The 23184-nt window shown below is 34.2% G+C and overlaps 3 protein-coding genes and 1 long non-coding RNA gene across 5 annotated transcripts; all 4 read left to right on the top strand.

The window, feature by feature from the left end:
• The first annotated feature begins 1789 nt into the window (after window positions 1-1789).
• On the top strand, window positions 1790-5294 carry LOC132632751 (putative DNA glycosylase At3g47830). The gene is made up of 4 exons (XM_060348818.1): window positions 1790-2252; window positions 2730-2930; window positions 4884-4940; window positions 5009-5294. The coding sequence occupies exons 1-4, from the start codon at window positions 1848-1850 to the stop codon at window positions 5240-5242; spliced, it is 897 nt and encodes a 298-aa protein (XP_060204801.1). The 5' UTR covers window positions 1790-1847; the 3' UTR covers window positions 5243-5294.
• A 292-nt stretch (window positions 5295-5586) lies between these two features.
• On the top strand, window positions 5587-7930 carry LOC132632752 (uncharacterized). Its single transcript, XM_060348819.1, has 2 exons — window positions 5587-7035; window positions 7135-7930. Exons 1-2 carry the CDS (start codon window positions 6328-6330, stop codon window positions 7159-7161), a joined length of 735 nt encoding a protein of 244 aa, XP_060204802.1. The 5' UTR covers window positions 5587-6327; the 3' UTR covers window positions 7162-7930.
• Window positions 7931-8558: 628 nt separating this feature from the next.
• LOC132632750 (alpha-mannosidase I MNS5) lies at window positions 8559-14773 on the top strand. Of its 2 annotated transcripts, none has more exons than XM_060348817.1 (15): window positions 8559-8952; window positions 9095-9137; window positions 9243-9308; window positions 9416-9456; window positions 9538-9637; window positions 9855-10037; window positions 11182-11230; window positions 11367-11546; window positions 11764-11884; window positions 12205-12286; window positions 12471-12556; window positions 12708-12808; window positions 12950-13091; window positions 13232-13382; window positions 14341-14773. In XM_060348817.1, exons 1-15 carry the CDS (start codon window positions 8810-8812, stop codon window positions 14566-14568), a joined length of 1716 nt encoding a protein of 571 aa, XP_060204800.1. In that variant the 5' UTR covers window positions 8559-8809; the 3' UTR covers window positions 14569-14773. The 2 variants fall into 2 exon arrangements, with proteins under 2 accessions (XP_060204800.1, XP_060204799.1); XM_060348816.1 differs by having other exon boundaries at window positions 8562-8952; window positions 9395-9456.
• Window positions 14774-20463: 5690 nt separating this feature from the next.
• LOC132634240 (uncharacterized) lies at window positions 20464-22772 on the top strand. The gene is made up of 2 exons (XR_009580088.1): window positions 20464-20704; window positions 22468-22772. It is a non-coding gene; the product is annotated as an uncharacterized LOC132634240 (long non-coding RNA).
• The last annotated feature ends 412 nt before the right edge of the window (window positions 22773-23184 follow it).

Here is a 23184-nt window from a genome sequence, read left to right as displayed (position 1 = left end):
ATGTTTATCTACAACTTTATTCAGATATGTGATATTTATTTATAATCAATTTTTGTTGTGTAAATTCTTTTAGATGAAAATAAATAGAAGACTCGGAAGAAGGAAATAAAATGATTCTTGAGACACAGATTAGTTCGAACTAATTATCATCATTCTATATAATTTATACGCATGCATGTAATGGTGTGTGTCGGTAATAAAGGCACGAAGGCCTTAGCGAAATGTCGTTCGCCTTTTTTTTTTTTTCCATTTAGAAATAGATAGACATAATAGCCATTTAATTGTTATTTTTAATATTTAAAACTTTGAAATCAGCTAAAATTGTATGCATTAATAATACTTCCTTATATGAAGTAGGTAAGAATTCCTAATATTTTGGTATTCTTTTAATTTTGGACTATCTTGTCTTCTCCGATTAACTAGCTCGAGCTTAGAAACTTTTCTCACGATTAGCTCTATTTTAATATATCAAATAATTATTACATGCGCAGATTTTATTTTCGTTTGATTAGTAGAGTTTCTTTTAACAATAATATTATGTATCAAATCATTAGATAGTTATTGACGATAGTTTTGGTTTACTTTTTACAGCGTACAAATTTTTTAATTTTGATCTTATGAAAAAGTTGATTTTTTTTTTAATAAAATAAAATAGCTATTGAATTATAGAGGGGATATTCACCAATTAAATACTAATATCTCTGATTAAAAAATAATGAATATTGGCTGAATGAACTTATATAGACCTTTACTTCCAAATACAATTCGAATTCTACTGATTTATCTTGGAATAATTTTTTTTTTACATAATATAAGAGTAAATCACGTGTTAAATAAAATAAATACCAGTGGTGAAAGAAATTAGAAATAAAGCAAAATCTATTATATTGTAGAGTTAAATATCAAATAGGTAAATGCAAATTCAAAGTAACAAGGATAAAATAGTAGAAAATAATATATATTCTAAATGATTTTTCTGTTATATTATTCCAACAAATGAAAACTCTCAGTAATGTTCTTTTACTATATGTTAAATTATTTGATTACTAAATAAACATAAATTTTCAATGGGAGTTAAACAATAAAATTCGTCGCTAAGCCTATTTAGTGACGAATTAATGACAAATTATCAAAAAAAAACCTTAGCTAAGAAGCAATCTAGCCACAAATTAATGACGAAAATTCATAGTTAATTCCGATTTTTTGTTGTAGTATTAGTTGTCAAATGATGTACGCGCTTTGTTCACGCGCAAAGTGCGTACGCTGAATCTGATATAGATATAAAAGATATATTCTCGACCCACAATTTTCAATGCAGTACAAGGTGCATAAGAATATACGTACCCACTATGTTTTTGTCATTAGTATTTTTTCAGTTTCTTTGTTTACCTAATTATTTTAGCTTTAGTAAAGTGATTATATATATATATATATATATATATATATATATATATATATATATATATATATATATATATCGTACAAAGGAGGTCTGACTCAGGGGTGGAAGGAGGAATCCGAAATCCCTTCGACGGAAAGTTACACTATCTATACATGGTTAAAATTATTTTTTATGTATATATAATAGAACGTTGTATTCCTTTAGCTTCTTCGTGTGTTTACTTTTTTATATTTTAAACCCCCTAACCAACTGATAAATAGTTCTAACTATTGAAGTTCTAATTCAATTTCTTAACAATGTAATTGGAATTAACACCTCTATAACACTTGTGTTATTGAACATTTTCGGCAAAGTGATTGAAAACCTCGAAACAATGACACTTGGGCTAAGCGATTGAAACCTTAATATAGCGCTGGGCCTTTGAGACGGCTTCATTAGCAAAAAAATGACCAAACTGACAAAGACGCAAAAAAGCCGAAAGAGGAAAAAACCGGACAGCCGAAGTTCTCCTTCTTGGAAAAAGGCTAATGTAGGCGTTAGTTCCTCCAATGGAAGTGAGCCATTCCCTGATTTCTCTGGGCCCTCACCGGACGAATGCCGAGCCGTACGGGATGATCTCTTGGCTCTCCATGGTTTCCCCAAAGAATTCATCAAGTACCGCAACCAAAGATCACTCAGTCCTATTGGACATGAAGATGATGATGATGATGATGATATTAGTGGTACTGATTCTTGTAAAGAGAGTGTACTGGATGGTCTAATAAGCACCATTTTGTCGCAGAACACCACCGAAGTTAACTCTCACAAGGCTTTTGCTTCCCTCAAATCTTCTTTTCCAACCTGGGAATCTGTAAGCTTTTCTGTAAATTAACTGAATCTTTATTATGGCTAATGAAGTGGATTAACTTAAAATTTACAATGGTAATTCTTCCTCTGATTAAACCTCATGTGAGCTGCTTTTAGTCTATTTTGGGGTTTTACGTTTGCTATATCTTATGTTGGCTCGTAGAATTTTACCTGTTAAATGTGACCTTGCAAGTGTAGAGAATGTCTGATTCATTAAGTTTTCTATGTGCTGCTTTACTTGTTAGTGATGTACAAGAATGATATTATTTGCTTGTGATCAAAGTTCAATGGATTTTTTGGACTATGGTTTCCAATAAGTTTAGTTTTTGGGCAGGATTTTGGTTGCGAACCGCGTTTAAAACCAAGGATGTCTATGCATTTCCTTTATTACTCTATAATTAAGTTATTGTACACTGATGAAATGGATAAACTTGGCACTTCCGACCAACTTCTTTATGCAATTACATTTTCAATTGCTTAGGTTCTAGCAGCTGATGCAAAACTTGTTGAAGATACAATAAGATGTGGAGGTTTAGCACCCACCAAAACTTCTTGTATCAAGGGAATATTGAGTTCATTGTTTCAGAAAAAAGGAAATCTGTGCTTGGAGTACTTGAGAGAGCTATCTATAGAGGAAATCAAAAGAGAACTCTCTTGTTTCAGAGGAATTGGCCCCAAAACGGTAAATTGTTTTTAGCTAATCTGCCTACTTGTCATGTATGAATAAGTGTTAATTTTTTAGTATTGTTGTCTTTTAGAGATGCTGCAAGTTTCTATTGGAGTATTAGTTGAACAACCAAGGCTGGATTCAAATTAAAAATGCCATATGCAGATTTGTTCTTTTCTTGCTGATAACTAGTAAAGGGCACCTTTGTAGATAATATATAAGGATATCGTACCTCTTTCTTATAGCCCTCATCTATGCCTTTTACAGTGTGTTTCTACACTATTTAGCATACCCTACTTCTGCTCTGTTCTATTCATGGTACCTCAGAAACTGCAATTCCTTTCAAGCTTTTCTGATGTCATTGCTTTGTCCACCCTCCACTGCATGTCTGGGTTGATTACCATGCTTTAGAGTATAAGATTTTTTTTTTCCAGGGTTAGGGGTGGGTATTGGGCTATTTTAGGCACCTTCAAGGAAAAAAAAACTTTTCTCCTTGTCTCTCCTCAGAAGAGTAAATAAGTGGTAGAGAAATCTCGATCACACTTCTTTTTCTTGCTATATTAGTCTACAATCCAATCCAAGTCCCATGAGGGATGAGAGTGGGGGGCAGTCCTATAAACTATCATGACTTTGGCAAACCTCCACTTCCTTCCATCCCTTATACCTTTCGAGCCAAGATCAAGCATCAAATGGTGAATTTTACGGGAGTTCTTTCAGTTTGACATGAGAAACAGGCTCTAAACAATTTCTCCTTTCTCTTGGAATTTGAAGTTACAACCCCTTAGCAGATCTTGTCATTATTAGTAATATCTGATGGAGTACTTATGAAAGGAAAAAGAATAATTAATATCTAATGGAGCCTCCATTACTCTTAGAACTTCCTAGAGCTTAGAATAATTGTAGTGCCAGTATGAGTAGTACCAACCCAGACATGACTTGACATTTGTGTGTGAAGCAAAGACGTGAAATTTCAAAATTTGGGGACTTGACAGAATTGCACACGTATGGATCTCAATTTAAGTGTTTTTATGCTTAGATGAGAACTGAGAAACGAAAAAAGAAAAGAAAACATTTTTTTTTTTGTTTTTGAGAAAGGTAACAGAAAAGAGAATAAGAAAATAACATTGTAAGGAAGAGAATATGATCCTAATTCTGTGAAAGAAATATGCAAACAATGCGAGAATTAGCTAGATCTTAAGAAAGAATCTATATACTGCTAAATGTTAGTAGTAGTTCTAGAAGTCCAACTCTATTGTCATTGAACATAGTTTTCTTTCCTCAAGTATGTTGTTGCAAAGAGCAGCATATTAAGCATGATAGGGGGAGGAAAGAAGTGATGAAAAGAAGAATATTTTGACAAAATGATCGATGGAATAGTCGAGGTGCGCGCAAGCTGGCCCGTACACCTTTATCAAAAGAGAACAAAAAAATACTTGACCAAACGACTGAGAAACAGAAGGAGAGCCGAGGAAGAACACGGTTAAAGAAGAAGAGAACCTGAAGCAGCTGAGAGCAATAGCAAAACTTAGTGTTGACTTAGTTTCCAAGTCTAGTTCACATGCGTCCAATGCATGGAAGATATGTTTCTTCTAAAATGGAGGACATGGGTGCTGTTACTGAAGTGGAGGACATGGGTGCTGTTACCTTACTTTTATAAAATAGAGGGTATGAGTGTGCAAGAAAACAAGGTAAAAAGGCAGAATAGAAAATGCTTCAGACATGTGGTAAAGGTTTACCCATAGCGTCCATGTCCTGAAAAAGTCTGATCTGATACGTGAGTTTTAAAATGTAGGTCATGCTTACCGCTGTTGGGGAAGAAATTAAGTGGTTATCTGAAAGATGGCATGAAAAAAAAATAAGGTGTATGCTAATGGAGGTGTTTGCAAACTGCAAGATCTTATCACCAGCAACCTTTATAATTGGCCTTTTGCCAGCTGCTATGATTCTAACTGTATGCAATGGGTGCAGGTGGCATGCGTCTTGATGTTCCATCTTCAGCGAGATGATTTTCCAGTGGACACACATGTGAGTTTCACTTTAGAAGACTTATTGCCTGTTCAAAGTACTTAGCTAACGTTCAAAACTTATTACAGGTTTTTCAGATTGCAAAGACTCTTCGTTGGGTACCCACTGCAGCTGATGTAAAAAAGACATATCTTCATCTGAATCGACGAATTCCAGATGAACTAAAGTTTGACCTTAATTGTCTCATTTATACCCATGGTAAGGTCTGTAGAGAATGCTCTGGAAAAGGTTCTGACAAACCCAAAAAGGAACACTGTGACAAACTTTGCCCATTATTGCGCCAAAGTTCTAATGCAATATGAATCCAAATTATGAATTCTATGCATCTATTCATGTACATGAGGTTTTTGCTTTCTTTTTTGTTCTCTTTCATGATCCCTGAACTCTATGCATCTATTTGTGTACATGAGGTTTTTGCATTCTTTTCTTTCATGATGCCTTCACTTTTGGTACTGCATTTGGGTCTTGTACACAAAGATGAAATAGAAAAGTAGTGGACTAGAAGCAGGTCATGTTTATCTATTTTCTCTAGTCATTTGTAATGCATCTACGCCTAATCGCCTAGTATATATACTTAAATGCTTAATTATATCTGTTGATCATTCTGCTTTTGTTGTGTTTTTCATCCCCTTATTGAGGAATAAATCTTTTTGTAAATTGAGTGAGAAGAATGAAATGGGGATTGAGATGATTGGGGGATAAGCACCAAATAACAATGTGGTATTACAACACATTCCATTATGCTTCTGAAATGGCAAAAAAGCTTCAAAGATGTGGTCCAATGAGCCAACTTGGATAGATGGAAATAAAGAAGCTTAGCTGGCTAATGCTAATACATGCCAATGATTTGCTTTAGCTATGATTTATCTTTCTAGGCGCTGGATACAAACTTATTATGCTTAAACCAGATATGCTCAGATCTAATTGGTGGACCTTTAATTTAAAGATTTGCTTCTCTCATTATCCACTTCTGAATTTATTTTATAATTCTTGTAATCAAAAAGTAATTTCATATGCTTTTGACAAGTAATAATTACCGTATTACGGCTGCTTACCTGCTGTGGTGCTGTTGTCTTTTTCAAGGATGTGGTCCACATCTTGTATGAGCCTATAAGAAATGTGATTATCAAGTTTGCTCCCCTCTGGTGCAAGTCTTTGTGCTGCGAAGTTACATCGAGAGGTGATATTTCTGAGTGAAGAAACAGATATCCTTCGTGAGCTTAACTAATGACATGTCTTTGGGAAAAAAAAAATCAGAAAGAATGAACTAATGACATGTACAAGAAATTAAAGATAAAGTGGAAAAAGTCTCAATTCAGTAATGCACTAAGCTCCCTCTTCTGGCTTTATGTGAACCTTTTTTTATTGTATAATGATTTAGTTGAATATGATGTTGGCTCTGCATGACTGTGATTGTTCTTTTGGTGGCTCTACTACAATATATTTTGCTGGCTCTACTATAATATACTTTGCATCTCCTATAAATTGTACCATTCCGAAACATTTGGCATGCCGGGAACTTTTCATTCCAATGGATGAGGCAGTGAACCAAAAATCTACCAACTTTAATCTCCTTTCAACCGGAAAAAATGGAACAGATATTGTCTGTTGCAAAACTGCTGCTTCAGATAAAAAGCTTAGAATATTTGGCTTTGAGGTAAATCCTTGTCCGAAGGATATCATTTGTTCAAAAACTGAAAGTGACGAGAGCATAAGCTCCTCTGCAACATTTGCAGATGAAAGACTAGGGGGAAAAACTTCCATCTGTATGAATTCCTCTGGCATAGTTCTTCCCAACCCAAATGCAAACCTCATAAACTTGAGCTCCTCAGCTGTCAGGGAATTTGAATATGAGTGCAACTTCTGTTTGAAGAAGTTTACAAACTCACAGGCACTGGGAGGTCACCAGAATGCCCATCGAAAAGAGAGGCTGAAGAAGAAAAGGATGGATCTTGAAGCAAAAAGGGCTAGCTACCGTCATGCTTTAATCAGAAACAATGCAGTTATCTACCCTTACTCTTCTCTAAGTCATCAAGACGACCTTCTCTATGTTCCTACCATCACTCATGGAAGTTCACATATCGGTTTCAGCTCGGTATATTACTATCAGAACAACACTCATCCCCCATATTTTACTGTTGGTGCTTCCCAAGGTGAACTTCAATTGCAGAATAACAGTTTTATCTTGATGCAGGGTGGTGAAAAGAACCTGTTGGCATGAACGCAACTGCTTTGTTGAAAATTGGTATCTAAAAATAGGTGCTAATAGTTCCGGAAAAGAATTGAGTGTGCTTATGTTTTACTCCCTTTGTTCACTTTTACTTGTCTAGTATTTTAAAAATAGATTTTCACTTTTACTTGTCACTTTTAGCATATCAAGAAAAAACAATTTAATTTTTCCTGTTTTACCCATAGTATTAATTACTTACTTCAAATCATTTTTCAAATCTAATAAAAATATTCACCAATTAATATGGATACATTGGTAAATTATGAACTTCATTTATTATTTCTTAAATAACTCTAAAGTGAACAGGTAAAAGTGAACGGAGGGAGTAGTATCTGGCGAAGATATAACAGCTATTTGTACTAACACTGCGTTCAATATGTATAGACCCCCTTATTTGAATATGAGTAAGGCTGAAAAGTCTCCTACAACATAAAAAAGATCTTTATACATAGTACACGTTATGGATTTAATATAAAATTTACTATATTTATACGTTATGGACCACCATCAAAGCAAAAATTCAAGAGAAATCTTAGGCAGCATCCATCTTAAAACTATAGAGCTTTCTTTTTCTGTCTTCTGTTTATTAAAAGAAATGCGAGGTTGACTTTGATAATAAGGAGCACTTAGCACCAAAACATTGCAATACCTCCAGTAAATATGAAGTGACTTCTGAATTAAACCCAACTGTGCTTCTTAAAGATCGAACGGCTTATGCGAATCTATCATACAATACTAATGCCGCAACCTTTAATTATTTGAGTAAGAGCCCGTTTGGATTGGCTTATAAGTTGCTTATAAGTTGTTTTCAGTTTTTTTGAGTGTTTGACTGGTCAGGTTAAAGTCATTTTGTGCTTAAAATAAGTTCAAAAAAATAATTGGGTCCATTTGACTTAGCTTATCTAAAGCAGCTTATAAGCTGAAAACAGCTTGTAAGCTAAAAAAAATAAGTTAGACTACCCCATCTTATTTTTTTTTGTAGCTTATAGGCATAAGCCCATCGAAACAGGCTCTAAATTAAAGAATGATCGACTGATTATCCAGCATATTATCCTCTTCTGTATGATTAGATAATTAAGCGTTGAACGTGTATTGCAATCGTATAAGGTTCTAAACAGCTTAAAGAAAGGGCGCCGATGCATAAAGCATCTCTCGTTAGCAGGATCTCTGCTAATTAAACATTAATTAATACGACTTTCGAAGGAGTGGCTCAAATGCATTAATCATAATCATGCAACGATAGTTATTTACAAGTCACGAGGCAAGACGAGTTCTACATATGATCACAATGGTCATAAGACCTTCTATTTTGAGTTATCGAATATGCAATTGTTAAAGATCACTTAAATAAAAAGAAAATACTCAGTAGACAGAGACATAGGTTGACCCGCAATTTATTCGATAGGAGTCACCGGAGTTAGAAATTAGTAGTATTAGGATGAGACAAAAAAGGAACAAAATGAATGGGTGATATGGCGGCTTGTGATTGGATACTCCAACGAATCGATGCTGACAAGGACATTGAACACATCAGCTCTGCGTTGTTCATCCCTAATCCGAGATCCACTACTACACATTCAACCCCCAATACCCCCCTCTTCTTCTCCTCCATTAATTTGCGTATCACATATCAAATACTATGTTTCAAGCAAGTGTTGTAAAATGGATTCTGCTATATCTTGTAATATCTCCCACCATATTTATCATCTGTTTGTCAGACATCCATTCCACCAATCTTTTAGCAGCTAAAAGGAAGCGCATGAGCAACAGAGTTCGCAAGATGTAAGCTATAACCTGTCCCTATCGCTCATGAGTATATATGGTTTGAACTTTAATTTCCTTCATAATGCTCCTTTTAGTAGAGGGTGATAATATTTAGATATTGCTATCTTGTTGCAAAGTGAGATTTTCTGGTTTGTGGCAGGTTTTATCATGCTTATGATAACTACATGATGCATGCTTTTCCGGTGAGATAAAGCTTTGAATTTGATCATTTCATTTTAGTATTGAATGAATCTCCATGTAATACCAACTCAAGCTCTTCTCTTTCTGCTGTCTAATTGTTGTTGCAGCATGATGAGCTTAAACCTCTGACCAAAACCTACACAGATTCTCTAAGTGAACTTGGAAATTTGAAGGTAATTAATTATGCCTGTATTTAGAGATTTCTCATTCGAGAAAACCGGTCTTGTTATCTCTGTTTAATAGTTTCACCATATTTTAGCTTGAACATCTGCCACAGCAGTACAATGGGTCAGCTCTTACGCTAATCGAATCGTTGTCCAGGTGGGTTACGTTTGTTGTTCTTCTTGCAACTCAGAACCTATATAATACTTATGTTTATTTTTCACCATTTATCTTTTCCAGCCTTGCAATCTTGGGTAACAACACTGAGTTTGAAAAGGCTATTATTTGGCTATCTGAAAATCTATCATTTGATGTCGATGCAAGGATAAATCTATTTGAGGTAATATATACATTGTTGCATTTATATTTCTGTGTGCGGTCTAATTGGGTGATTGTGCTTGCTGTTGTGTATCTCAATTTTTTCTCTCAATAAATGCTTTCAAAAACCACGTTTAAGTAGGATTTCCCAGCACTCAATCAAGGAGGATCTTAATTTTGGGTCACATTTTATTCTATTGACTTAATAATTTGACTTTTTTCCTGATCACCAATTGTAGTGCAACATAAGAGTTCTTGGAGGACTTGTTTCTGCTCATATTCTTGCCACTGATTCTACAAACAGGTTGGTTCAAGGAATTTATAAGAATCAACTCCTTGTCCTGGCTGAGGATTTGGGGCGACGCTTTCTACCTGCTTTCAATACCCCTACCGGATTACCTTATGCTTGGATCAACTTAAAGGTAAATATCATCAATTTTACTGCTATGTTCATGGTAAGTGATTTTAATCATAATGTATGCAAGAGCTGGAAATAATCTCCTCTCTGGCAGGTAATTAATAGAAAGCAAGGAAATGTTTGATAGAAATATATTCAGACAAAGGGATACTTCTTCGGGATAACAAGTTAGTCTATGCTTTTACTGGGACGTCAACAGATAATATTGTAGATCGGCTGTCTTATCAGGAAGGAAATAATAATACAAAAATATACCTTTCAATTATCAAGTTTGGCATCTTAACCAACTACTGTTATGAGCATAATGAAGGGAACCTTTTGTTGGAAAACGTAAAACACAACCTTTGGTCGGAAAACAAAAAGGAACCTTGTGTGTGAATTTAATCATTTACTGTTGCTAATAGGCCAGGGGACTAGAGTTTGGACAAGTCGTTAGTCAAGTCACTTAGTTTAATGATTTCTTAATTGAGTTCATTAACTTCTAAATGTGTTTATTTATCCTGCAACTCAAATTTCTTTATTAACCTTCCGTCCAGATCAGCTTCAGTTTAGTTCCTGCCAGACGTCAATTGTGTGTGATGCTATCGAAGTTATAATTTTCATGATAAAAGCTCCTGTTGTTGCAATTTGTGTTCCAACTTTAGATCAGCTCATCTAATTTAAATGTGCTAGGAATTATCCTGATATCCAAATCCTTGCGGGGCTGAAAATCACTTAGTAAACTGTTGTAGTTTTTGGATTCAACATGAAATCAGCCCATTAGCTTGGTGGACCATTCCGCTATTGACTTGAGTTGCAATTGCTTGCATAATCTCTTCAATACTTAAAATATGAAATTACTTCAAATATGCAGCCAAGTTTTGATTTTCCTTTTCCTTGTCTCTGTTAATACTTTATTGCTACACTCTGTGACAGAAATTCTATTGATTTAGGAAAAAAAAATCTTGCACCTAATTTGTTTTAGAGTAGCTTTAAAGATTTTCGAAAATCACATGCCACTGCTCAGTCCATGAAGTGCATTACTGGCATGGCACATCAGTTTTTGCATACCAAGTAGAACCCATTTCTGGTAGAATCAGTAGGGTCATATGTTGCATTGGCATCTGTGGAAGATGAATTTATGACACGTTAAATCCAAAATGTGACAGCATGGTGTAACTGCGGACGAGACAACAGAAACAAGCACATCTGGATGTGGTAAATTAGTTTTCTTTCCTACCTTACCTCTATATCTATTTCCCTGAACTTTGATAGCTGCCATCAAATAGATTTCATTAGCCCTCCATCAAGTCTTATCATAATATATGTGGATTTTTTTTCTTCATGTAATCAGGTTCTCTAATCCTTGAAATGGGTGCATTATCGCGTCTAACCGGTGATCCAAGATTTGAAACGGCAGCTTTGCGTGCTCTTCGTAAGCTATGGAGCATGCGGAGTTCTTTAAATCTTCTTGGAACTACGCTAGATGTAGCAACTGGAGACTGGATTGAATATTCTTCTGGAATTGGAGCTGGTATGTTTCTGTGTAGAGCACTTTTAGGAGACTTCTCCACAACCATTTTCTCAATATAGTCACATATACTTTGTCTAGATGTCGTCTGATCCCATGGTTCTCATTTGCCTAGATAAATAATGTCTCCACCCTTCCTTTGCTTGTCTGTTACTCTTCAGAATATGCATTCTCTTGATATTTCATTTCTTTTTTTTTTTTTTTTTTTGCTGTTTTTTAGGTGTGGATTCATTCTATGAATACCTAATGAAAGCCTACGTTCTTTTTGGTAGAGATGAAATTTGGAAGATGTTTCAATCTGCTTACATTGCTGTGCAGAAATATTTTAGACATGGTCCATGGTATAATAATCACACCCTATTTTGAAATTTTGGATTTTTTTTTTTTTTTGGGTATGTATTGCCATCATATTTAGCAGTTAAACTGATTCTTGGCGCCTTAGCCTCCCATTTCTGCTTGTGGCAATTACCATGAACAGGAATAGAAAATGCTGGAACCATCTCCTTTGTCCTTGTACTTTATTCTTTTCTGTCTCCTCCCTGAAATTCTTCTATCGTAGTCTGTGCTTCACCAATCTACTGTTGAGAATTATGTATGATGCATTAGTTTTTTCCTGGAATTCAGCAATCAGACAAAGATCAGAACATTTAATGTAATGTAGGTATCATGAAGCTGACATGAGAACAGGAATAGCAACATACTGGCAGCTCACAAGTCTTCAAGCATTCTGGCCTGGTCTGCAGGTAAGGAAATCTGTAGCTTATAGTTCTTCTGAAAACTGATATAGCTCTTTGTCACGAATGAGGACATCTAGTCTCTTTCTGCATATCCTTTTTCTTTTTATAATACGGTTTTCCTACATATGTAAAACAATAACTCTAAGGAAATCTATAAAGTGGTAACCCATCATGATTCTTTTGCTTTCAGGTTCTTGTTGGGGATATCGAGGCAGCTAATTCATCACATCGCGAATTTTTCAAGGTGTGGAAGAAATACGGAGTGCTTCCAGAGAGGTAAAAGTTGTTTCTCCTCCATTCTTTCCTGTGTTCTCTAAGTCCTTTTTCCTGCTTCTGCATCTGCTTTCCTTGCAATAAGCTAGCTTTAGCATAATTGGTTTTACCTGTGATGGTTGTTTTTCTTATAGGACCCTTTTCAATAATTTAGGTATCTGCTGGACCATCAGATGTTGCATCCTACTGAAAAATACTATCCTTTACGTCCTGAATTGGCAGAGTCCACATTTTACCTATACCAAGTAACCAAAGGTTTGTGACTCTTCTTTTTGGTTTTTGCCTAGTCATAATTTTGGTTTCTTAGAAGTAGCAATCTTTTAGCTTTTAAATTTTTTGAAAAAAAAAAAATATTTTCTCAAACCTTGAATAATATATTAGTTTTCCCGTTAACAGATCCGTGGTATATGGAAGTGGGCGAATCAATTATGAATTCTCTGATTGCACATACAAAAGTTAAAGGTGGCTTTGCCAGCATTAGGGATGTGACTACAATGCAATTAGAAGACCATCAGCATAGTTTCTTCCTTGCAGAAACGTAAGTGTTTTGTATCTTCATTTTATGCACGTTAATCACATAGGTATTGAAGCTGACTGATGCTTTCTAAAGTGACCCCCCTAATATGACTGATCATCCATGCACTTATAGCAGTATAAATTTTTGTCTGATTCCCGCAGGTGCAAGTATTTGTATCTACTTTTTGATGACTCGTTTCTACTTAATCAAAATTACATATTTACAACTGAGGGTCATCCCCTGCCTGTTAGAAGCAATTGGCATGAGAAGCTTCCCGAGGCTTATAATCTAAGTAACGGAAGTTCTATCAAGGTACATTTCCCTTTCCATTCACAATTGTGATTAGTCTGTGTTCTCTAGTTCGATAAGTAAATTTGGTTCTTCTTTCATTGCCTTCTGCCTTTTCCTTTCCATGCTCTTTTCTTCATTTCCAACGGTAAGTGGGTGCATCTTGAGTCAGTCCTTAAAGAGAAGTAGTTGTGTCTGCTGCATCAGATCATAAACTTGCACATATTAATGTTGACCCTCCAGTGTTCATATATCCTGCTGTACCTGTATCTTTGTAATATTCTTTTTCGGTTTCTTCAGTATTATATAGAGGTGGAAAACGAGTAAAGACTCGATAAACCATCCTATGCCAATCATTTTAAATGGGATCTGGTGAGATCTTATAAGTTGGGCATTTTCTTAATTGAAGGCCATTAAAAGCTTTCCATTTTTCCCTTTTACATTAGACAATGCTTTCTAAACATTATTAGGCTGTATCACCTTAGATTTGAAATTTGGTGGCAGTCAGTGGTGGTCAATTGGTAGCCATTATATTTATTTAGGTGGTTGACTGCTAGTTGGCAGGGGTTACACATTTTTCATGTTTTTCCTTAACGTTCTGTGGAAAGAGAAGAAAAACAAATTTTGGCATAATAGTAAGATAAGACTGTTATAATTGGGTTAACCGATTTACTGAAACAGGTTTTTAGCCATATTGTCATCGACTCACAAACGTTCTCCCCTCTAGGCTGTAGCACATTATTAGATAGATTTAAAGGGAATATAATAGGGACTTTTATGATCTAGTGAAACATTGTTTGAAGACTAAACCAAGGATCCACTCGTTCTTGTGAAGTTGATAAGTGTGTCTACCGTTGTCTTTCCTCTTGTTTTTGATCTGCTTACAAGTTCTAGCGTAGTTGATTACTCAACTCTAATATTTACACTAGTAAAAGCAGATCACTATGAGTTCAAGGGATAACAAGTTATTCAACTTGCGCAGAATGGAGAGCAGATAAAACGAACCAGTGCCATGTCACTTCAAGTTTGTCCGGCTTCTATGATTCAACATGAACCGAATACAAGGCGACTTGAAAGTGCTTGCCACATCCCTGACACTCGTGCTGATCATAGATGTTTCAGTGAAGATGATTGTGGTGTTGATGCCAACACTTGTAAACGGAGATCATGCAGTATGGCTGGATATTGTGGTCTCTGGTCGATCATATAAAAAGATGTATATCCTCAAATTCTTTGGCAACAGAGAAGATACACAGGTTTTAGGTAAATGGTTCTTTTTTGTATACTGTATCTTAGAATCTAAAAGGTATTTTAAGAGCATTCTCATGAGATATAGGTCAAGATGAAAATGTAAAATACACTTAAAAAGCTGTGTCACATGAATTTTGTTAATATGCTTAAAATCATTATGAGCATGCCAGAGTGAAGTTAATCAAGCACTTTGCTGCCACAAGAATCATGTTATGACCTTGTAGTGTCTTATATTAGCAGTTAGAGCATTGTGAAAAGAAGGAAGAGAAAGAAAGTGGAAGTTGTTTCTCATTTAGCTTTCACCTTTTACTTGTAATCCAGGTGGAAATTTTTCAGAAATTTCTGCAGTATCTTCCTGTTTATTATCTCTTCCAGATGTGTGTGTGGTATATTTTCTTTCTCATCTCCCACATGGTAGATACCTACCCGCACCCCGGGTACATCAAACCACATATTACCGTAGTTAAGTGATTTTATGAGGTGAGAATGCATGTTAGTTAATCAATGATTAAATGCTAAAAGTGTTAAGTACAAACACATAAATGCAAAAAAACGTAAGTAGAAAATACTGTAATAATATTTACATAATGTTAGCAGGTAAATGCTATTAAACATTACATGACAAGTTAAGTGTTTTATAGTAAATCAAATTGTTAAACATATGGAAATTTAGTCGTGACCAATATCAATCCCTATTTTTTTGTTTATAGTATAACTACTTTTTTGCGGTTTCATACCTAACTTCCTCCATATTCTGAAATATTTTTTCCCAGCATGTTTTTCCTTACCTTTTTTACTTCATATTCTCATCTTCTTTCATTGTTCCATGAAAAATAAATCACAATTTTCATTTAACACAGTGGGAACAGGAGTACAATAATTTTAATGTTAATTTTTATTATATGTAGTATAATAAAAATGTTATACATGGAATAATATTCGTATAATTTATTACACTTTTTATAATAAATTAGATATAACCTACATAATTTGATTATACACTATATATAATTTTATAGCCTCGTATAATTTTATTATATGTTGTATAATAAATTATATTCTACATAATAAAAGTATTATCTTATATATGTGGATGAATTCCACATTAAATATATTTAGCATAAATCCTCTGTAACTCAAAGCAATCAAGAAGGAAAAATGGAAATGAATGGAGAGATAAGCAATTGCAAACGGAGAATGCATAGGTTGAAGAACAGATAGGTTGGAGAAATATATATGTTTGGTTAAAGAAGAGAGATAATAGTAAAACGAAGGGTTTATCCATTAACGGAGAGGGATAAATGATACTCCTGATTTAGGGGGATTTTTTTCCTTATAATTTTTCTCCAATATGTATAAATGTAGTAAACAGTGTTATTTTTGATGAATTTGAAAAGTTATGCTATTTGCGTGCTTAATTATAATACCGTGACTTGTGGTGTAATTTTCTCTAAATGCATTTATTGGCTTGATGTAAACTCTGGGCGTTTTGTTCTATTTGATTCGACTATTGTTCTCACTTCTCATTGGTTCATCAATACCGGCATAACTCATATGGCAAATTGTACTGAAAATAGGACCCGAAATTTTTTTAACCCAAAAAATAACTTTTAGAACCAAACTAATTCTTTAAAAAAAAAACAAACAAACTAGGCTTCACACACAGAATCTGTGCGTGAAAAGACCAAACTGTAACTTTTTCAGTTTACTCCTTTCACGCACAGATTCTGTGCGTAAAAGAGGGTACTTCTTTTTTTTTTTTTTCTTTTTTTTTAAGCTATCAAAATCACGTTTTTTTCATACTTTGGGCAAAGATTAGTCATGTTTCAAACTCCCGAAATATCAACATTTTATATAGAACTTAATATATTTTTTTGCGTACAATAACGTCAGCTCATTACATCAAGTATACCTAAACGTTTGGATCGTCGTTTTAGAGGTTGTAAAGTGCCTCGAAGTAAGTTTGAAACTTGTCATCTTTATTCTTTGGAAATTAAACTCAAAATTAAGTTTTTTTTCGTACTTTGACCGAAGATTAGTCACGTTTCAAAACACCGGAATATAAATATTTTATATAGAACTTCATATTTTTTTAGAGTAAAATAGTGTCGGCTCATTACATCAAGTATACATATATGTTTGGATCGTCGTTTTAGGGGTTGTAAAGTGCATCGAAGTAAGTTTGGAAACTTTTTATCTTTAAGTTTTTTTCGTACTTTGACCGAAGATTAGTCACGTTTCAAAACGTCGGAATATAAATATTTTATATAGAACTTAATATTTTTTTTTAGATCTAAGTGTCATATTTTATAGGATTTTGATTTAAGTCTTTTGAAATAAAAATATTATATTAAAAAATAATTCATCCAATACGAGAGGTTCAATCAAGGTATAATATATCTCATTCAATGCTCTCACCAAGGTTTGATCCCATGTTGTTGGCATAAAAAAGAAGTAAGTAAAAAAGCGAGGCTAACCACTATGCCAAATTGGTGAAAGCAACAAAATAGACACTTTTTGTTTTTTATCATGTTCACTAACGCTATCTACCTCGTTTTCATAAATTGAATTTCAATCCTCGAAATTGACATTCAAAACATCATTACCACGGGATTAGCATCTCAAAATAGGTTTTCTATCATTAGATTTTTACTAAAGATGAATGAAATTTTTGCATAAATTTGGGATAAAATTCAAATTGAATGGGATAACGGGCGTTTTTCGAAAAATCAGCACAGCCAAACAGCCTTGCGGCAGTTTGTCCGCATAAATCTCAAAAAATACCCCAGGTCAAAAAAAAAAAGTCGCGTAAATCGGACATCCAAACGCAAAGTTATGACTATTTAAAGTTTCGACAATTTACAACTGGTTTTCTACCTATGCTTATGTCCTTATTTTTTATTTACGTGAGTGAAGAGGCATATGTATACTTGATGTAATGAGTCGATATTATTGTACGCTAAAAAAATATTAAGTTATATATAAAATATTTATATTCTGACGTTTTGAAACGTGACTAATCTTCGGTCAAAGTACGAAAAAAAAAACTTAAAGATAATAAGTTTCCAAACTTACTTCGAGATACTTTACAACCCCTAAAACGACGATCCAAACATATATGTATACTTGATGTAATGAGTCGATATTATTTTACGCTAAAAAAATATGACGTTCTATATAAAATATTTATATTCCGGTGTTTTGAAACGTGACTAATCTTTAGTCAAAGTACGGAAAAAAGTTTAATTTTGAGTTTGATTTCCAAAGAACAAAGATGACAAGTTTCCAAGCAAACAGAACTTACTTCGGAGCACTTTACAACCTAAAATGACGATCCAAACGTTTAGGTACACTTGATGTAATGAGCCGACGTTATTGTACGCAAAAAAGTATATTAAGTTCTATATAAAATATTGATATTTCGGGGTTTTGAAACATGACTAATCTTTGCCCAAAGTATGAAAAAAACGTGATTTTGATAACTTAAAAAAAATACCCTCTTTCACGCCCAGAATCTATGCGTGAAGCCTAGTTTGATTTTTTATTTTTTAAAAGGGTTTGTTTGGTTCTCCAAAAGTTATTTTTTGGGTTAAAAAAGTTCCGGGCCCACTGAAAATAAGGTGAAAAACAACCTCTATTAGCAATACATTACGACTATATATAAGGGACAACTAAGGGCATTTGTAGTCCTCACAAGAGTTTCCAAGAAAAATTTAAAATTTTCAATTAATTACTTCTAGGTCCTAATCTTATTTTTAAAGTCAAATTTACATTTTGTTTTTAAGGTTTACTTTTCAAAAGCTGTCGAACCTCCTACCTCATTTTTTCTATTTTTTGATTTTCTATTTGGTGCCCGATAATCGCATTTGAGTCTGATTAATCCAGATAATTCGCATTGCGTAGAGCCCATTAAGGGGAAGCGCTCACTCTAAAGATTTTTCATACCCAGGTTCGAACCCGTGACCCCTGATTAAGGGAGGAGCAATCTCATCCGCTGTACAAAATCTGTATTTATCTTAAAAGTTCATTAACTATGTATAGATTATTTATTTGGAACTAAACAACTTTAAAAATTTAGGATACAGAACTTCTAAACATCAAATTCTGGATCCGTATTTGATTTGAAGTAAATAATTTCATCAAAATGAAAGTTAAAATATTAAAGGAGTGAAATGAAAGTTTTGCTTTTATATTTTGAAAATATATTTATATGAAATTTAATTATTACTAACATATTTACCCACTTGCGGGAATATACCTGGTATGTTGTTATTGTTATAGTATTAACTTAAATTATATTTCTTTAATTAAAATAACTACTTTTATATCTTGTTCAGGCCTCACATAACTAGTTGATAAAATAAGATACAACGCATTCCATTTCATCATTCTATTGTGTTAAACTAATGGCTACTAATATCCGCACCTAGGGGTGTCAAATTTGGCCCAAAAGGTGATTGTCCGCCCAACCCGCCCAAAATTTTATGGGTTGGGCTCAAGATAATTTCACATTGGGCTGATTTTAGCCCAACCCAACATAACTCATTTTAAAGTGATAGCCAACTTAGTCCAATACTAGCCCAATTGTAGCCCGTTTTTAAGATTTACTTAAATTTGAGTTTACTCTATTTTTTTTATGTATACACTTTTATTTTATCATGTATCGTATAAGTTTGTAGTGTGTTTGATATGAAGGGAAATATTTTTCACGAAAAATGTTTTACTCGAAAATATTTACCACAGAAAATGTTTTCCTCAAAAATATTTTCGAAAAATCCGGAAAAAATATTTTCGCCAAAAATGTATTTCTAGAAAATATTTTTCACAAAAATATTTTTCTAGAAAATAGACCCTTCAAAAAATTGGGGCAAGTTGGGCGGGTCATGACCCAACTCATTTTTAGCCCAAGTAACTTTTGGGTCAATGTTAGCCCAACGCATTTATCACCTCAGCCCATTTTGATTGGGCCAATTTCATCCCAACCCGCATCCGCACCTATAAACTGTTCCATCTTGATTAGAATTAACATTTCACCATATTTTTAAAAAATTTCAAGCTGGTATCATTGTTACGCAAATTGATCAACAACTACTATTACAACTCAATCCCAAGTAAATTAGGGCCAAGCACCAAAAATAATCAATTGGATAATATATATATTTTTTTTCAAATCTTGAAATGTTTTTAACTACTGAGTAAATGAAATCTTCTCCGTAGCAATAAAAATTTCACAATTTTGTTTTTGAAATGTGTATTTATTAAATAATTTTAGTAATTTATGAACAATTGGACATATATAAGTTCTGTCAATCCATAAAAAGATAGGAAGATGAAATTGTACTAAAATTATGATGAGTTTGTCATAACTTGTGAACAATTAACTACACGCAGGTTCGGTTAACCCGCAAGACTTGTAAATAATGTAACAAAAGATTGTGCTGAGGCATGAAAATTTGCTTTTCCAAATGTACAGTACCGAGAGTATTTCTATATAAATTCTTTAGTATCAAAAATTAAACCTTGGTCATTAAATGATCGAGTCCGGAACCAAATGTAACACCCCAAAATTTTCTTTTTTGAAAGTAACACCTCAAATTTTTAGAAGAAAAAAAAAATATTTTTTTTAGTTATGTTTCGGGTGACCTGACTTCGGGAGGTCGTAACCCCATCCGAATTTGAGAATTTGGGAAAACTCATAAAATGAAAGTTGTAGATAATTGAAATACCTTTCCAACCATATATTATGGGCTTATAGGTGACATCTGGATAAAGAGTTATGGACGTTTTAATGCAGAAAGGTCAAGCTGGACAGCAAAGTTCGGCCCAACCCGATTCCAAGTCGGGTCAGGCCCAACCCCTTAGCCCATTAAGGGATATTTTCAGCTCCCTTCTTCATTTACAGACCAAGATTTTCCAGAACCTCCTAGAGAAAGAGAGAGAAGAGAGTAGAGAGAAAAAAACCAAGATTTGATCAAAATCGGAGCTCCGAATCCCAAAGCTCGTGAAGAGAAAAGTGTAGTACGAGTTGTCATCGTCATTTTAAGCTAAATATTGACCTTGGGGAAGGATATTTTCGTGGTTGAGCTACTGCTAAGGTATGTATAAGATTTATTTTATGTTATTAAAGTGTTTATTTGGAGTTTTAACGGATTAGAACGGAGAAAATGACATTATAAACTCGTTTGTTGCCTTATTGCAATTTATGGATTGGGGGCTGTTTTGTTGGATTTAAATGGGTGGAATTGGTTGAGTTATGATGTACAATGATTGTTGATATTGTTGATAAGTTGCTGTTTTCGAAATTGGGAGAATAAAGTGTATGAAAATATCGTATACAAAGCGTATACTAGGCTGTTTTGTATGATTTTTATGGCTGTTTTGTGATAATATTTTGGGGCTGTTTGATATGATTTTTGTGTGGCTGTTTTATGATAATATTTTGGGACTGGTTGGTGGTTGTTTTGAATTGTTTTGTGGGCTGGAATATCAAGGGAGTTGCTGCCCAGATTTTTGTTTTGCAAACCCGTTTTTGGATTGGGACTGCTGTTAGAATTTTTAGCATAACTCCTTGTATACAGCTCCGTTTTGAGTGCTTCAAGATGTTCTGGAAAGCTATTTCATAGACCTAAAACTTTCATCAAGGCTGTAAAACCCGGTTTTGCCTTTAGCTACCCGAAAAGGGGTGATGAAGTGCAGGGGGAGGTGCTGTCCAGATTTCTGTTTTGAACATTCTACATGGACTGCTGTTAGTATTTTGAGCATATCTTTTTGTACAAAATTGTTGTAGGGGTGATTCGAATTTCTATGAGACCCTCGGACATATATCTACAACTTTCATTGAGGACACAAAGTCCAGTGTTTCCATTTACCCCTTCGAAACTGAGCAACAATACAAGACGGTAGCGCTGTCCAGAATTTCTGTTTTGATAGTTTGGGCTGATTTTCGTTGATTTCGTGTTTAGTTGTGATGTGCTGGGACTTTTGAACTTAAGTAGATATTTATTTGTGTATTTAAGGTATATATGCTCTTGTACAAGCTAAGAGGAATTATTTGACGAAGTGGACTTTGATTGGTCTATAGCGTAGATGATTTGAACTCCTCGAGTTGTGGTAGAACTTGTTGTGTGGTAAAACGCCAAGGTTTGTGTATAAACTTGAACTTAAAATATCTTTATTTTTCTGGAATTTTGAAGTATCTTGATGAGTTATTTCTTTACTCTTCATCTTATATTATTATATGGTTATTGTCTCAAGTATTGCAAGACTTTTGCTAAATCGCCCACTTGTACGAATTGCTTGATCATTTTGCATTCTTGTTGGGACTTTGTCCTTCTCGTTATGGTGACTAGTCATCGATATTGGCATGCCCCTCGATTCGGATCTTGCCCATCTTGACTTTGGATTTACATTTCGTCTTAACGATGGATTTTCGTCCATTTTCGAGTACGAGTGCAAAGCCACTTTCAACATGGTTCTTGATTCTCTTGATATTGGGTGACGACCCTTCTTGATATGGGCTTCGGTCCTTCTTGATTTCGGGGCTTCGGCCCGTCTTGATATTGATTGTGCGTAGTGTGATGGCATGACGTACATATTGGGCGAAAGTGGTTATTTGACAAATTCTCTTGAATTGAATTATAAGCTTTCTTAATACTTGAGCCTTAGAATATTAGTATTGATATTTTGAAACTCTTCAAGGTTTGTATTCGATACTTTGATATACTTGTTCACTTGGGCTTATTGTTACCTTATTGAGCCACCTACGGCGAACAAGGGAATTGGAGAATTTAATGGCTCCAAGCCCAAAGTTTATACACCACTAAGCTTCATGCTTAGCGATAGTTGTTTTCTATCGTAGGTAATGCGCGAGATGAGGTATGAAGATGGCCATTTGGAGTAGACTTTATGGGAGCCCTTGTGAAGATCACATCTGCATATGCATCTAGTTTTTGTAAATTTTTGGGGACTTGTACATGATACATATGTGGCACTTACGTATGAAATTTTGAAGGCTTGTGGAAAACAAGACCATGTGCTTGTAACTTAAACTTGATGACTGGTTTTGCTATTTTAGGGTGTGTTTTTAACCCAAGTCATGCCATATACTGAATTTGTATTTTGTCTTATAATTATGTATAAAGGATGATAATAGTTTTGTGAAAATCACTAGTTTGAGTTTTGTGCATCTTATGGACCCGTAATGGTGTTGATTTGGAAATAAAATTTCAAAACAAAGTTTCTTAAATGTGTTGACTATTTGAGAAGGGAATTACCATTTTAAAATGATACTCTGCTATTTTATTTCATCTAAGAAAATTTTTGGAGCGCACAAAAAAAAAAAAAAAATGCCGTACTTCCAAATTTTTTTGCATGGGCCTTTTTCCGCTATTAAATATATTTGTGAATATCTTTTGGCATAAGTTCCTTCTAAACGGTAAAGTGAAAAATTGGCTTTTGTTCGTAATAGTGTCCTCCCAAAGGGGGTGCTACACCAAAATGCCCCCAAAAAAATTACTTTGAATCAAAATATCCCAACAAAAAAAAAAGTTACAAAACTACCTTTAGCGCAGTAATT

This window comes from Lycium barbarum, chromosome 3 (assembly GCF_019175385.1).
Source record: "Lycium barbarum isolate Lr01 chromosome 3, ASM1917538v2, whole genome shotgun sequence".
Taxonomy (NCBI): Eukaryota; Viridiplantae; Streptophyta; class Magnoliopsida; order Solanales; family Solanaceae; genus Lycium; species Lycium barbarum.
This window is presented reverse-complemented; position numbering and strand designations above follow the sequence as displayed.